General features: G+C 48.7%; 1 protein-coding gene across 1 annotated transcript in view; it reads right to left on the bottom strand.

Annotated features, from left to right (window-relative positions):
- Window positions 1-5884: 5884 nt before the first annotated feature.
- The window catches only part of LOC308515666 (sulfotransferase 1C4-like), a gene marked incomplete at both ends in the record, with an annotated part of 38429 nt that continues 26960 nt past the window's right edge, over window positions 5885-17353 (bottom strand). Inside the window, one exon of the mRNA XM_081086183.1 lies at window positions 5885-5997. Coding sequence (XP_080942309.1) covers window positions 5885-5997 — 113 coding nt within the window. The remainder of the gene's footprint in view (window positions 5998-17353) is intronic.

Raw genomic sequence — 17353 nt, 5'->3', positions numbered from 1 at the left:
TTCTCTCCTGGGCATTGAAGCAAAAATACAGAAAGAAGTTGTCAATTTGTCCTGATAATAGCCCATAAAGGCAACTAGTGAGAAGGCAGAAAATAGAAGAAAGAAGATTCTCTTAGTATCCTATATGTGATCTCTTAGTGTTCCATTCTAAGACAACAACAACACGTAAAATAAGACAAAAATGGTCCTAGCCAGTTGCTAAGTGGGTAGAGTGTTGGCCTGCAGGCTGAAGGATCTAGGGTTCAATTCCAGTCCAGGGCACATACCTCCATTGCAGGCTGGTTCCTCGGCCCTGGTCCAGGCAAGTGCGGGAGGCAACAAATCAATGTTTCTCTCTCTCTGTCTTTTCCCCTCCCTTCCACTCTCTAAAATTTAGTGGGTAAAAAGTATCCTTGGGTGAGGATTAACAAAAAAATAAAAATTAAGAAACCAAAAACCCAGACAAAAATGAATCTAAAAGCTTTCTTTCTCTCAATGGACTGGAATTCCTATTTGTTCAAAAGTTAGTGAAAACTATTTCTCTTTTTGCCTTGACTTTTAATAAGCCCAGAGTGGGTTATGACCAACCATGGGAACTTTTAAATAGTCTTTGTTTTGGTTGTAACTATCTCTTGCTATACATTATGCCTTTTGAACTTTTATTAAAACACACTTAGTAATATTGTACAAACAACTACTCACATGTGGAATCTGAACATCATATAGAAATATGCATTGTAGGAATGTGAGTGCAGGTTTCAGTGGGGAGTTGTGCCTATAGGAAACTGGCAGTGACTCTTGCCAAGCAAAGGGAAGGATTTAGTGGGAGATATGAGGAAATATGACAGTGGTAACAGAAAGTTTCCTGCAGACTAGAGAGCCTTCTATCTGCAACCCATAGTTTAGGTCAGCTAAGATTTCAAAAAGTACATAGTTGAAACATGATAATGGTATACATTTGTAATCTAGGACCGATACCATTTGAGCCACCAAACTTATATGCTCTCCCACAGTTCTCATTCAGATATTGTTCCCATACCTCTGTACAGGTTTTGTTGTGTGTATAATTACAGAATTGGGCAGCATGGAGAGTCCAATTTCTTTTCCTGTTTTCTAATGTGCTTTTCCTTCTCAGTTCACAGCTTTTCTTACACGTTTGTTTCTTTGGAAATGCCTAATCATAGCAGGTGTTAGTGTCCAGCCAAATCCCCTGGGGTGGTGCTTCCTGGTTAGGATGGTATACCCATCGCCCAGCTACTGCAGGTGCTTCAGCTCATGGCTCAGTTCATAGCCTTCAGCTACTTTGCCTCAAGGTGCCTGGGAATTAAATTATAACCCATTACCCCCCACACTGGGCTATACAGTCTCAAAGCAGCACAGCTTCTGCAGCTCCTCTCCTCATCCCCATCTCCCACTCCATGTTGTTTTCTTGTGTGACTCCTTTCATTCTTTGTCATGCTTACCTCATTCCTCAATAAATCACAGTGTCCAGGAATATTTATCTTAGTTTCTGTTTCCAGGGAACCTGCCTAAGAAATTGGTAACCTGCTGCTTGAAGGAAAAAAATGAATACTTCAAAGTAAAAAATATTTTTCCTCTTATTTTGGACTTTTCCTCTAATTCAAGATACTAGCCACAGCTTTTGAACTTTATATTATACTAGTGGAGGGTGTGTTCCTCAGCCTGGCCTGCACCCTCTCCAATTTGGGACCCCTCGAAAAATGTCCTGCCAGTTTACAGGGATTGGGCCTAAACCAGTAGTCGGACATCCCTCTCGTAATCCGGGACTGCTCTGCCCACACTGCAGCCACCGCTACTGCCTCAGCCACTGCCTGCCCAAGATCCATGGCTGTGGGGAGAGGGCCCGAGCCCACGCCCCACAGAGAATCAGCTGGGTGGGAGTGCTGTACGCTGGCAGTGGGGCCAAGGACCGGTCCCTGGACCCCGCCAAGTGAGCCCAGCTGCAGAGGAGCCTGGATAAGAAGCTGGGCGAGCTAAGCAGCCAGAGGAGGAGCAAAGGGAGGGAGAAGGAGATGTGAGCCGGCTCTCACACCCTCCGGCCTTGTCTTAGCAAATGCAAGTGGGAGCAAGCGGCTGTCCATGGTGCTTTCTGTGCCTTATAGCTGCTCCGGTGATGTGACCAGGGCTGCATGAGCAAGCCAGGGGCCTCTGGGAGGGGATGGGTCCTCGGGCCCAGCGTGCCATGCCTTGCGCTGGGGTGGGGGCGGGCTGCAGTGGCTGTTCTCTGGACCTTCTGGGGAGAGCCGCCCCAGGTCTCAGTTTTGCTGGCACTAGGGCCCCCTGGGGCTCTCTGAGGTCCCTCGCCAACTGCCTTAAGAGAACCTTTAAGAGAGGTTCCGGGAGTCCAGGTTGCGGCCTGGCCTGCGCCCCCCCCTCCCGCCCTTCGATTGACATGGTGGGGGTCCGTGTTTGCTTCCTGGCCTGCAACTCGGCCCTCCCGCCCTCCGATCGCCAAGGCGGGGGGTCCGTGGTTGTGGTCTGGCCTGCGCCCCGCCCTCTCGCCCTTCGATTGCCATGGCGGGGGTCCGGGGTTGATGCCTGGCCTGCGCCCCGCCCTCCCGCCCTTCAATCGCCATGGTGAGGGTCCGCGGTTGCTTCCTGGCCTGCAACTCGGCCCTCCCGCCCTCCGATCGCCAAGGCGGGGGTCCGGGGTTGTGGCCTGGCCTGCGCCCCGCCCTCCCGCCCTTCGATTGCCATGGTGGGGGTCCGCGGTTGCTGCCTGGCCTGCAACACCGCCCTCCCGCCTTCCGATCGCCATGGAGATCGAGGGACACAGCCCTAGCGCCCTTCAGTTGCCATGGCGGGGGTCCGGGGTTGCTACCTGGCCTGCGCCCCGCTCTCCCGCCCTCCGATCGCCATGGCGATCGAGGAACACAGGCCCTCCCGCCCTTCAATTGCCATGGCGGGGGGGTCCGGGGTTGCGGCCTGGCCTGCGCCCCGCCCCTCCCGCCCTTCAATTGCCATGGTGGGGGTCCGTGGTTGCTGCCTGGCCTGCGCTCAGGCCCTCCTGCTCTCCAATTGCCATGGCGATCAGGGCCGCAGGCCAGGCGGCAACCTCAGCTTTCCCATGGCGATCACCGGCTGGGGGGTGGGGAAAGGCAGCCATTGCCCACCCCCCAACTCTTGCCTGCCGCCTGGATTGCCGATCACCATTCTTCAGTCCTTCCCCTTTCGCCTCTCATCATTGCGAGTAGGGGTTTCTCTTCTCTATGATCCTGCTGCATCTTTCAGTCTATGTTAGTATCACAGTTTGTTTGATAATACAGTTCACCATCTTTGTTGGTGGTTACCGCTATCTTGGCTGTCAGTTGATTTGCATATCTCGCTGATTAGCCAATGGGAAGGTTAGCGGTCATATGCCAATTACCATGTTTCTGTTTTATTAGATAGGAAGAGCATGAGTGACTAATGTTGTGTTTTATTCATTTTTAATTAACTAGTATCTGTTATGGAAAGAGACCTTGCATTTTGGCCTTAGAGGTAGGGTAGGAAATAAGATAGAGATGCTTCTCTCTCTCCTAAATATAACTTCACTTCCTTTGGGCTTTGTTATTGAAGAATTATTCCATTGGGTCTTGAAGGATTTCTGGAACTATGTGTCCCTGAGGTTTTAGAAATACAGTTGACCTTTAAACAATGCAAGGGTCAGGGGTGCCAACCACAGCACAGTCAAAAACCTGCATATAACTTTTGACTCCCTCCTAAGGTAACTATGAACCGCCTACTGTTGACTGGAAGCCTTACTAATAACATAAACTTTCAATCAATGCATATTTTGTATGTTACATGTTATTCTTCCAATAAAGTGACCTAGAGAAAAAATGTAATTAAGGGAATCATACAGAAGATTAAATATTTATTTTAAAAACTGGGTATAAGTGGACGTGTACAATGCAAACCCGGTTTGTTTAAAGGTCAACTGTAAATTATTAAGTAGGCACTTTTGCACTTTGGGGTGATGGGAAGATAGGAATGCTGACTGTGCTAAATGTGGTACATGTACTTGTGGCTAGGGAATGGGTTGTTGTGAAATACCCACAGTGTCATGTTCCTATTTTCCTCAGTTTTTCTGTGACTCCATACTATGTGGCTTTGTTTCTCTTCTCTATGATCCTGCTGCATCTTTCAGTCTATGTTAGTATCACAGTTTGGTTGATAATACAGTTCACCTGTGCCATGCTATAGTTTCCGACTGTTAGGGGAAGAACATGCTATAAGAATAGAGTCTTAGTTGTTTAATAAGCTATTCACTATATTAACCATAGAAAAGAGATTATACTTGCAGACCCTGGGAAACTGGGAGACGTGTTGCAAGAAGAAAAACAGGGCTGTAAAGATAAGGTGGCCTCGAAGCCCAGATGGGTCCATTACTCTGAAAGAAGACACCTTTTTATTGCAGATCAAAGAAAGGACCTAGGGTCCCAGGTTCGATTCCAGCCAAGGGCACATGCCCAGGTTGTGGGCTCAATCCCCAGTGGGGGGCATACAGGAGGCAGCCAATCAATGATTCTCTCTTATCATTGATGTTTCTATCTCTCTCTCCCTCTTCCTTCCTCTTTGAAATCAATAAAGAAATATACTTAAAAAAAAAAGAAAGGGCCTATCTGAAGGGAGACATGTTCTGGTGCTAATCTTTGCAGTGTTCCCAAGCTAATCTTTGCAAGAACAATGATAGAAAACAGACCCTGGGAACTCACTAGTTTTAAATTTTTCCCCACCCTCTAACCTTACATAAGGGCCGTTTTGAAGTGAAATGTCAGAACAATTTCTTTCAGGGTATTATTCTTGCTGCTCTCTCGAATTGCTGGCCATCTGAATAAAACACACCACAAAGATTCAACCTTGTCTCTACTTATTGACTTGTGTACTGACAGGCAGCAGGCCCCTTTCCTGTCCAGTTTCACTACTGGCTGCACCTTGTTGTTGTCATCTTTTGATGCTCTCCATTTCCCAGCATGAATAAGGCACTCAATATATGTCTGTCATCAAATGAATGGAGTTGGCCTTTTTTCTAGGTATGATTGTATTGTACAGAACTTTTGAAAGAAACATTTCAATTCAAAGGAAATTATAATAGAATATGGAAAGAGGATATATAGAAAGAACAGAAATTATACTAGAGACCTGGTGCACGAAATTCATGCATGACGGGGGAGGGGGTTCCACTCAGCCCAGCCTGCACCCTCTCCAAACCGGGACCCCTTGGGGGATGTCCAACTGCCTAGTTTAGGACTGATCCCCAGGACTGCTGGCTCACAATCGCTCACCTTTTTTGTGTGTGTTGATATGTATGAGTTCTTTATCCCCAGGGTCTCACAATCCAGGACCGCTGGCTCCTAATCGTTCACCTGCCTGCCGACCTGGTCACCCTCAACTGCCCCCCCCTGCTGGCCTGGTTATCCCTAAATGCCCTCCCCTGCCAGCCTGGTCCCCCAACTGCCCCCCTACTGACCTGGTCGTTCTTAACTCCCCCCCTCACCTGGTGGCCCCATTCAGCCTGCTGTTCAGTCATTTGGTTGTCCCTCACTAACCCCCACCGATGGCCTGGTCATAGGCAGCCATCTTGTAAGGGCGTGAGGGTTAATTTGCATATTACTTCTTTGTTATATAGGATATTACATGTTGGTATATTGAAATTAATCTAAACACGAAAAATCTGCAGAGAGAGAGAAGGAAAATGCTGACTATTGATACTGGATAAATGAAGTCTCATTGGGGTTAATCCAAAAAAGTAAATCATAAATTTAGGAATAAGAATATCCAAGTCATTGTTTAAAACCCTTACATAAAGTCACGTAAACCATTAGTGGTATTTGGAAACAGAGTTCTCTTCTATTTCACTTAGGCTGGCGAGAGAGTAGGTCTTATTTCCATGCTCTGATTTCTAGAGCTCCATGCAGAATGACAGAGAGGTATCAGCCATATTTTTCTCATAGTTTTCATTTAATTGCTTGTTCTGAGCTTCAGTGAACTGATTTTTCCAATCTCCAGTGACTCCTAAAAAGAGTAATGTAAAACACATTCAATAACACTTTTATGAACTTTGACCGTTTTGCGTTTAAGTAATCCTTTTCCTCTCAATACTTAAATTCCTTACCTAGACATTAGCTCATTGTCCTCCTGACATTGAATGAGAAATAATATTACCCATGGCACAAGTGAGGTACTTGTAAATAGAAAGCTTTATTCTGAAACACTTGGGGAGGGCTGAAATCTAGATCATGGGTTGTCTAATTCTCTGCATTACACTCTTGAGCTCTCTAATCTACCAGTACTTTGTGAACCCTCAGTACATCTAACATTCTATTTAAGTTAACTGGATCTAATTTTCTTAGCTTCTCTTTACCGATCACTGGAGCACTGATATGAGTGGCTGCATCCTCAGAGCACTGTCTGCTCCTCTTATCTGTAGCTTTAGTGCAGGCAAAATTCATAGTTAAATACAAATGAGAATTCTCCTTTCTAATCTAAATGATCATTGTTGTTGCCCTAGCTTGTTGCTCAGTGGTTAGAGTGTCAGCCCATGGACTGAAGGGCCCCGGATTTGATTCTGGTCAAGGGAACATACCTCAGTTGCAGGCTACCTGGCCCCAGTCAGGGCATGTGTGGGAGGCAATCAAAATTGATGTGTGTCTCTCACATCAATGTTTTTGTCTGTCTCTCCCTCTCCCTTCTACTCTCTCTAAAAAAATAGATCAATAGAAAAAATGTCCTTGGGTGAGGATTAACCAAAATAAATAAATAAATAATCATTGCTTTAATATATAAGTAAATTAAAGCAATCCTATCTAATAAAAGCCTAATATGCTAAGTGTCCGGTCATCCAGTGGTCCGTTTAACCAATCAAAGTGTAATATGCTGCCGAAACCGGTTTGGCTCAGTGGATAGAGCGTCGGCCTGCGGACTGAAAGGTCCCAGGTTTGATTCCGGCCAAGGGCATGTACCTGGGTTGCGGGCATATCCCCAGTAGGAGATGTGCAGGAGGCAGCTGATCGATGTTTCTCTCTCATCGATGTTTCTAACTCTCTATCTCTCTCCCTTCCTCTCTGTAAAAAATCAATAAAATATATTAAAAAAATATATATATATATTTTTTTAAAAAAGTGTAATATGCTAATGATATGCTAAGGCCATTCAACTGCTTGCTATGACATGCACTGACCACCAGGGGGTCCAGCTTGCTGCTGGGTCCAGCCAATTGGGACTGAGTGAGAAGGGCTGGACATGCCCTGGAGCCCTACTGTAATTCCTCCCTGGCTGGGGAACCTCCTGTGTCCCTCCCCGGCCCCTATCATGCACCAGACGGGTGCAGACCATGGCCCAGAGGGGTGCCTCAGCCTGGCCTGCGCCCTCTCGTAATTGGGAACCCCTTGGGGTATGTCAGAGAGCTGGTTTTGGCCCGATCCCACAGGCCAGACTGAGGGACCCCACTGGTGCACAAATTCGTGCACTGGGCCTCTAGTATAATATACTAGTAAAGGAGTGGTAGGGTTGGTTAACTTTGTTTCATGCTTATGTAATAGAGAATTTATATTTTTTTACCTTCAATAGCTAAAAATGGTCAGAGAGACGATAGAAATCTATTTCTCTTTTGATTACTCTATATTGTCTGATTTATTTATGCCTTTATATTTGTGCAATGTTATTTTCATGTACAAAGTGTCAATTTGCTTAATTTTCTAGGTTTAATAAATTATATGATTTATCAATTGTCCTACAAGAAAATTAGGTGACCAAGTGGCATCAGCAAATTGGTAGAGGAGATACCAGCCTTTATCAACCCACAAAAACTAATAATTAGACAGCGATCCATGAACAAAAATAGACCTGGGAAGGCTTCAAGTGTCTAATTTAGAACCTGAAACAACTCAGTGGGGAAAAAACAAGAGCATAACCATACAGAAAGGATTGCTGAAGAGATTGACATAGCTGACATGTTTGGAGATGTCTAGGAGCAAAGAAGGGTGAGGCTATCAGTATTAAACACACAGTGGATGTCATTGTGGTCCACAGTGGCCTGCTCTGGAGAGGGCCTGGTACTCTTTGCCACCCTGAAGCCTTAATAATCTTGTGACAGGTACAAACACCCTGTAGCTCTCACAGAGGAGGACTCCATAGTATTTGTCAGCATGGACTCCAGTGGTTTGCTCTGTGAAAAAAACTGGCCATTTTCCCACTGAGATAAGCAACAACCATCACCACCACAGAACCCTCTAGAGAGGGAGACACTACGATGTGCCCTCTTCTCCAAGAAAGAGCCACTGTTGCGCTGGTCTGAGACCATGGCCTTCACTTACCTCAGCCCCATGCATGCACTGGACCCCAGGGCCCAAGACACCCCATCCATGCCCACTCTCCATATCCAGGCCCACAACCACTTCACATGTGCCTAATTGCAGACTCTGGCTCCATGACCCCTTTATGAGCAACCACACCAGAAATACTGAAATCACCAATACAGCAAGTGCATCCATGCCCCAGACCTCAGGGCTGTAGTTGATTTGCATGTACTTGCAATCTGTACTCTGGCTCTACAACTATTCTCTGTGAGTGCCCACACCTAGAACCCTGAAGCCACCATCATAGTAGCCCTGAACCCTGGAGCCATTGCAATCCTGTAAGGTCCCACACTCTAACCCCTGGTCCCATGGTTGCTCCCCTGTAGGAGAAAAAGAGATCAGGAGGACCTCAGCATCCTTTGCAACAGCTCGTGCTGCTGTGACCACCTGCCCTCAGAAATGCTGGGCCCTCTACAATCTTCGCTGATGCTGACCCAGTTGATGGAATGCCACAAAGCCCACACTGCTGTGCCCTCCCTGGAGCCAGAATTGCTGCAGCTCACCCAGTCAGTGAACCCACACCCACCCATAGGTGAAGGTCTTTCCTTATTGAAGCCAAATCACGAAGTATGGAAGAATGACTACATCAAATGTGCAGAAATCAACACAAGGTTACAAGAAACATGAAAAATCAAGGAAACATGACACTGCCAAAAGAACACAATTGTAACCTACTCCAAAGGAATGGAGATCTGTGAATGACTGGATCAAGAATTCAAAATAGGGGTTAGAGAGCAACCAAAGGACTTGTATGCATGCATATTAGCATAACCAATGGACACAGACACTGGGGTGGTGGGGGCTTGCCTGGGGTGGGAATGGCTGGGGGCAGGGGCTCCAATCAGGGAAAAAGAAGACATATGTAAAACTTTAAACAATAAATAAAAAGAAAAGAGGAAAAACATTCAAAATAATTATTTTAAGGAGTTCAGCAAGCTACAAGAGAACACAGACAACTCAAGGAAATCAGGAAAACTATACATGAACAAAATGAGAATTTAAACAAATAGAAATAATAAAAAATAATCAAATAGAAATTCTGAAGCTGAAGAATACAATGAATGAAATGGGGAGAAAATAGCAGATTTGATCAAGCAGAAGAAAAAACCTGAGAAAACAAAGACAAGCTACTTAAATTACCCATTAAAAAAGCAAAAAGAAGAATTAAAAAGAGTAAAGAAAGTCTATGGGATTTATGGAACACTATCATGAGGACTCATATACAAACCATAGAAATACCAAAAAGAGAAGAGAGAGAAAGGGGCAAAGAGCTTACTTAAAGATATAATGGCTGAAACTTTAAAAACTGAGGAGAGATATATACATCCAGGGACATGAAGCTCAAAAGTCCCTAAACAGGTTCAACCCAAAAGAGTTCCTCACTGAGACACAGTGTAATCACACTGTCCCAAAACAAAGATAAATAAATTTGAAGGCAACAAGAGAAGAGAGACTCTTCACATACAAGGAATCCCAATAAAACTATCAATAGACTAGAGACCCAATGCACGAAACTCATGCACGGGTGGGGTCCCTAGGCCTGGCTGGCAATCAGGGCCAAGCAGGTTCCCTCCTCCCTGCCTCCTCCTTCCCTCACTGCCAGTGTCCACCACTACCCACCCCCAGTTCCCCATCCCAGCTCAGGGCCAGCCCCGATCAGGTGATTGGGGCCTGCTGGCTTGGGGGAGAGACCAGGAGGTTGGTTGGCAGGCCCCATCAGTGATTGGGGCCTGCAGGCTGGAGGCAGCTCCTGCATTGAGCGTCTGCCCCCTGGTGGTCAGTGCGCATCATAGCGACTGGTTGTTCCAGTTGTTCTGTCTTAAGGGTTGCTTAGGCTTTTATATATATAGACTAGGGGCCCGGTGCATGAAATTCGTGCACTGGGTGTGTGTGGGGGGGCGTGTCCCTCAGCCCAGCCTGCCCCCTCTCACATACTGGGAGCCCTCAGGCGTTGACCCCCATCACCCTCCAATCGCAGGATCTGCCCCTTGCTCAGGCCTGACGCCTCTGACCCAGGCTTCAGGCCTGGGCAAGGGGACCATCATATCCCCCCAATCCCTGGCTCCGCCCCCCCAGCTCCCCACGGTTGCAGGCTCCGCCCCTGCCCAGGCCTAACTCCTCTGGCTGAGGCATCCGGCCCCGGCAGCGGGGACCCACACCTGCAGCGGCCCCGCGATCGTGGGCTTCGCTTTAGGCCCAGGCAAGGGACCCCTAGCTCCTGGGACTGCCAGCTTTGACCGTGCCCAGCTCCCATCGCTGGCTCCACCCCTACTTCCTGCTATCACTGGCCAGGGCGGAAAAGGCGCCTGATTCTCTGATCATGGCTGGGGGGCAGGGCAAAGGCGGCCCCAGGGCCGCCTTTGCCCTGCCCCCCAGCTCTTAGCTCCCCTCTGGGTTTCCGATCACTGTCAGTGGCAGGGGGCTTCTTCCTGCTTTCCCTTTCGCCTCCCTGCATTGTGCCTACATATGCAAATTAACCGCCATCTTGTTGGCAGTTAATTTGCATATAGCCCTGATTAGCCAATGAAAAGGGTATTGTCGTACGCCAATTACCATTTTTCTCTTTTATTAGTGTAGATTTCTTAGCATAAACCTTGCAGGCCAGGAGTGAGATAATATATTCAAAGTGCTGAAAGAAAAACATACACCTGTCAGCCAAGAATATTTTCCTGCAAAACTGTCCTTCAGAAGTGAAGGAGAGAGACTTTTCCAGGCAAACAAAAACTGACTGTGTCAGTCACTACTAGACCTGCCATACAAGAACTGCTAAATGGAGTTTTTCAAGCTGAAACACAAAGGTGTTAATTTGTAACATGAAAACATGTGAAAGTAAAAACTCACTTGGAAAACTTAGTCTATAGTCAAATTTAGAATACGGTTAACCCCAGAACACCATGGGTTTGAACTGCACAGTTCTACTTATACACAGATTTTTCCCTCAATAAATATGTACAATACTGTAAATGTATTTTCTTTTCCTTTGTGACTTTCTTAATGACATTTTCTTTCCTCCAGCTTACTTTATACTAAGAATACAGTATATAATACATATAGAAAATATGTTACTCAACAGTATATGTTACTGGTAAGGCTTCTGATCAACAGTAGGATATTAATATTTATGTTTTGGGAATCAAAAGTTATATGTGGATTTCTGACTGTGTAGGGAGTTGGCACCCCTAATCTCCATCTAGTTTAAGGGTTAACTGTACTTTAAAACTGGAATAGTGGTGTATAAATCATCTTTAAACCAGCATAAAGGTTAAAAACAAAGTATTAAAAATAACTGTAGCTATAATAATTTGTTAATGGATACAATATAAAAAATATTTAAACTGTGACGTCAAAAAATGTAAAATGTGGGGGTGGGAGTAAAAGGGTAGAGTCTTATATGCAATTAAAGTTAAGTTGTTATTAGCTTAAAATAAACTCATATCTGTAAGATATGAGTTTATGTAAGCCTCATGGAAGCAAAGCAAAACACTACAAAAACAATCAGTCACAAATTAAGATAGCAAGAGAGGAAGAATGGAGAAAACTACAAAATATTCAGAAAAGAATTAATAAAATGGGAATAATAAGTCCTTATGTACCAATAACTTTTAATAATGTAAATGGTTTGCCCTAGCCAGTTTGGCTCACTGGATAGAGCATTGGCCTGGGGACTGAAAGGTCCCAGGTTCAATTCCGGTAAAGGGCATGTACCTTCGTTGCAGGCACATCCCCAGTAGGGGATGTGCAGGAGGCAACGGATCGATGCTTCTCTCTCATCGATGTTTCTAACTCTCTATCCCTCTCCCTTCCTCTCTGTAAAAAATCAATAAAATATATTAAAAATATATATAATGTAAATGGTTTAAATTCTCCAATCAAAATAAATAGAGTGGCTGAATAAACAATAAGCAACTTCAGATTTAAGGAATAGGTTGAAAATGAAGGGATGGAAAAAAAAATTCCATAGAAATGAAAACCAAAAGAGAACAGAAGTACTTAGACAAGATAAACTTTAAGTCACAAACTGTCACAAGAGACCAAGAAGATAAAAGGATCAATTTAAAAAAAGGACATAACAATTATAAATATACCAGAGGCCTGGTGCATGAATTCATGCATGTGTGGGGTCCCTCGGCCTGGCTGGAGATCGGGGCCGATTGGGGGGACTGACCAGCCGGGGGGAGAGACTGTGGGAGGTTGGCCAGCCACCCCCACCCATTGTGGCAGGTTGCAGGGGCCAGCCACCTGGGGAGAGGGACTGTGGAAGGTTGGCTGGCTGCCCCAATCCCCCTTTGGGGCCAATCAGGGGGGCCGGTTGCCTGGGGGAGGGACTGCAGAAGGTTGGCCAGCAAGGGAAGGGGACCATGGGAGGTTGGCTTTGGGAGTGCACTGACCATCAGGGGGCAGCTCCTGCATTCAGTGTCTGTCCCCTGGTGGTCAGTGCACATGATAGCAACTGGTCAACCAATTGTTCTGGTGGTTCGGTCGTAACCATTGCTTAGGCTTTTATATATATACTAGGGGCCCGGTGCACGAAATTCGTGCACTGGGTGTGTGTGTGGAGGGAGTGTCCCTCAGCCCAGCCTGCCCCCTCTCACATACTGGGAGCCCTCAAGCGTTGACCCCCATCACCCTCCAATCACTGGATTGGCCCCTTGCCCAGGCCTGACGCCTCTGGCCTAGGTGTCCGGCCTGGGCAGCGGGGACCTGCAGTGGCAGCGGGGGGTGAGGGGGGGAGCCCGCGATCGCGTGGGCTCTGCCCCTGCCTCTGCAGGATGCCTCTGGCTGAGGCTCCGGCCCCGGGCAGCAGGGACCCACACCTGCAGCGGCCCCGCGATCGTGGGCTTCGCTTTAGGCCCAGGCAAGGGACCCCTAGCTCCTGGGACTGCCAGCTTCGACCGTGCCCAGCTCCCATCGCTGGCTCCACCCCTACTTCCTGCTATCACTGGCCAGGGCAGAAAAGGCGCCTGATTCTCTGATCATGGCTGGGGGGCAGGGCAAAGGCGGCCCCAGGGCCGCCTTTGCCCTGCCCCCCAGCTCTTAGCTCCCCCCTGGGTTTCCGATCACTGTCAGTGGCAGGGGGCTTCTTCCTGCTTTCCCTTTCGCCTCCCTGCATTGTGCCTACATATGCAAATTAACCGCCATCTTGTTGGCAGTTAACTGCCAATCTTAGTTGGCAGTTAATTTGCATATAGCCCTGATTAGCCAATGAAAAGGGTATTGTCGTACGCCAATTACCATTTTTCTCTTTTATTAGTGTAGACTAGAGGCCCGGTGCACAAAAATTTGTGCACTCGGGGGGGAGAGGGGGATCCCTCAGCCCAGCCTGTGCCCTCTCACAGTCTGGGACCCCTTGGGAGATAACGATCTGCTGGCTTAGTCTGCTACTGGGTGGCAGAGGGCAGGCCCAATCCCTAGGTGCAACCCCTGGTTGGGCTCAGAGCAGGGCTGATTGGGGAGTTGGGGCACCGCCCCCTGTCATGCACAGAGCAGGGCGGATTGGGAGGTTGCGATGCCACCCTCAGTCACGCTCAGGGTAGGGCCGATTGGGGGGTTGGGGCACCGCCCCCTGTCACACTCAAGGCAGAGTCGATGGGGAGGTTGTGGCGCCACCCCCTGTCACGCACAGAGCAGGGCCAATCAGGGGGTTGGGGAGCTACTCCCTGTCATGCACAGAGCAGGGCCCATCAGGGGGTTGAGGAGCTCCCCCCTGTCACACACAGAGCAGGGCCCATTAGGGGGTTGAGGAGCTCCCCCCTGTCAATCACAGAGTAGGGCCGATAGGGGAGTTGGCGCACTGCCCCCTGTCACACACAGAGCAGGGCAGATCAGGGGGTTGGGGCGCCGCCACTGTCACACTCAGGGCAGGGCCGATGGGGAGGTTATGGCTCTACCCCATCACACACAGAGCAGGGCCCGTGGGGGGGGGGGGTGTTGGGGCACCGCCCTCTATCACCCACAGAGCAGGGCCAATCAGGGGGTTGGGGCGCCTTCACCTGTCACGAACAGAGCAGGGCTGATAGGGAGGTTGTGGCCCTGCCCCCTGTCACACACAGAGCTGCAGGGCGATCAGGGGGTTTGGGCGCTGCCCCCTGTCACACTGATCCCGGTGCCAGGAGGCCTCGCGGCTCCGCTGATCCCAGTGCTGGGAGGCATATTACCCTTTTACTATATAGAATAGAAGCCTGGTGCATGGGTGGGGGCTGGCTGGTTTGCCCTGAAGGGTGTCCTGGATCAGGGTGGGGGTCCCCACTGGGGTGCCTGGCCAGCCTGGATGAGGGGATGATGGCTGTTTGCAGCTGGTCACACACCCTTCAGGGTGGGGGTCCCCACTGGGGTGCCTGGCCAGTCTAGGTGAGGGGCTGAGGGCTGTTTTCAGGCTGGGACTGAAGCTCCCAACTGCTCCTTTTTTTCTTTTTTTTTTTTTTTTATTCTGGGCCAGCTTTAGCTTTGAGGCTTGGCTCCAGCTCTTAGGCCTCTGCTCCTGAAAGCAGGTATCTGGTTTGTTTCGGTTCTATAATTAAAACTCTGTATCAACTCCAGCTCTGAGATCCCAGCAGGCTGAAAGCTGGTTTCTGGGGTTTTGTTTAGCGTCTATATTTGTTACAATGTTTGAAACTGCAGGCTCAGAGGCCGGCAAGGCAGGCGGGGAACGTTGCAGTCCTCTGTCACTGAAGCAAACAAGCCTCATGTTAGTTTCAAGCTGCCTGGCTGCCGGCCACCATCTTGGCTGGCAGTTAATTTGCATATCTCGCTGATTAGCCAATGGGAAGGGTAGCGGTCGTACGCCAATTACATGTTTCTCTTTTATTAGATAGGACTAGTGGCCCAGTGCATGAAATTCGTGCACGGGGAAGGGGAGGTTCTCTCAGCCCAGTCTGCACCCTCTCCAATTGGGGACCCCTTGCAATCGGACATCCCTCTCGCAATCTGGGACCACTGGCTCCTAACCACTCACCTGCCTGCCTGCCTGATCGCCCCGAACAGCCTCTGCCTGCCTGATCACCCCTAACTGCTCTCCCCCGCCGGCGTGATCTTGCCCCCAATTTCCCTCCCCTGCAGGCCTGATCTTGCCTCCAACTGCCCTCCCCTGCCGGCCTGATCTCACCCCCAACGGCCCTCCCCTGCCAGTCTGATCTCACCCCCAACTGCCCTCCCCTGCCAGCTCGATTGCCCCTAACTCCCTGCCAGTCTGATCTCCCCCGCAACTGCCCTTCCTTGCTGGCCTGATCACCCCTAACTGCCTCTGCCTTGGCCCCTACCACATGGCTTTGTCCAGAAGGAAGTCGGATGTCTGGAAGATGCCCTCCCCTGCTGGCCTGATCTCACCCCCAATGGCCCTCCCCTGCCAGCCTGGTTGGCATATTACCCTTTTATTAGTATAGATAGACCAGAGGCCCAGTGCACAAAAATTCATGCACTTTTGGGTGGGGGTGGGGGGGTGGGGAGGGTCCCTCAGTCCAGCCTGCACCATCTCATAAATCAGGGCCCCTTGGGTAGGATCCCTCGCCTGGCCTGATATCAGGGCCTAGCAGGGCTTTCCTTCCCCCAGCTGCAGGCACCTGGCCCCACCCCCACCGCTGCCACTGCTTGCCATCTGTGCAGTGCTGCCCCCCCCCCCCCCCCCCCGCCACTGATGGCCTCCCTTTGCAGGCAACAGGCTGGGGTGCGATGGCTTGGCTGGCCTGGGCTTCCCTCTTTCTTTGCTGGGGGGGGGGGGAGGCGGGGCCAGCCCTGCAAGGGGCCATCTGCCTATCTGATCTCCCCTAACCACTGGCCTGCCTACCTCATCACCCCTAATCACTCTGCCTGCCTGCCTGATTGCCCCTAACCTCTTGCTTGGGGGCGGGGCCAACCTGGCAAGGGGCCGTGGTGGTCTGGTCTCTGGTCATTCTGGTCGTGATGCCTGGCCTTTTATTAGTATAGATATTCACCCAACATCATCAGAGCATTTAAATATATAAGGCACATACTAACTGATCCGAAGGGAGACAGACAGTAATACCTCACTTTTAACAATGGATAGTTTATACAAGCAGGAAATAGATAAGAAAACAATGAACTTTATATCAAATGGAATGTATATGTATATATATATCATTCCATCCAGAAGCAGCCAAACAGAACGCTCTACAGCAGGGGTCCTCAAGCTTTTTAAACAGGGGGCCAGTTCACTGTCCTTCAGACAGTTGGAGGGCCGGACTATAGTTTTTAAAAAAAGTATGAACAAATTCCTATGCACACTGCACATATCTCATTTTGAAGTAAAAAAACAAAACGGGAACAAATACAATATTTGTATTTGCATGTGGCCCGCGGGCAGTAGTTTGAGGACCCCTGCTCTAGATCATATGTTAGGTCACAAAACAAGTCTTACCACATTTAAGAAGATAGAGGGAGCTGGCTATTTATATCCCATGAGGACCGCTGCCCTGGGCCCCCACTAGCCAAACCTGCCTCTGGGGCTCTCTCTGATCTCACCCATCCCTGATCCCCCAACTTCTCCCTAACCTGCCTTTTCAGCTGCACTCAGATGGACCTGGCATGGTATTCACCATGTTCATTTCTGGACACCAGTTTTACTCCTTTTGCTGCTTCACAACCAGTCTTGAGCGAAGAAGAAAACCTGAAGAATATTATTGCATTAGACCTGTAACTGATATGCTTAATGCTGATCCTGGTTCCAACTGCTTTTATACCTCCCTGCCAGATTAATCTTCTTAAAGCAGAGCTCGGATGATGTCATTCCTCACATCCTTTGAGTAGAAACTCCTCAGCTTGGCTTTGAAGCTCACATTTCCCAAATGGACCACATGAAGAGATAGAAAACAGGAGACTCTCAGCACCACAACAACCTTTCTGATCAGTGGGATGACAGCCAGACAGAGCTCCGTTAACCCAGGAATGTGACCCACCTTTGCTGGGAAAATGCCATGATTAGGCTGCTTGGAAGCGGGGACCTAAGTGTGAAGGAATGCCCAGTCCAGAGTAAAGGGAGGTATGTGTTGAATGCACTGGAG

The sequence above is a fragment of the Myotis nattereri genome, assembly GCF_964212035.1.
Source record: "Myotis nattereri genome assembly, chromosome: 3".
NCBI classification, from domain to species: Eukaryota; Metazoa; Chordata; class Mammalia; order Chiroptera; family Vespertilionidae; genus Myotis; species Myotis nattereri.
Note: the sequence above shows the minus strand (reverse complement) of the source record. Positions and strands in the feature narration are given on the sequence as shown.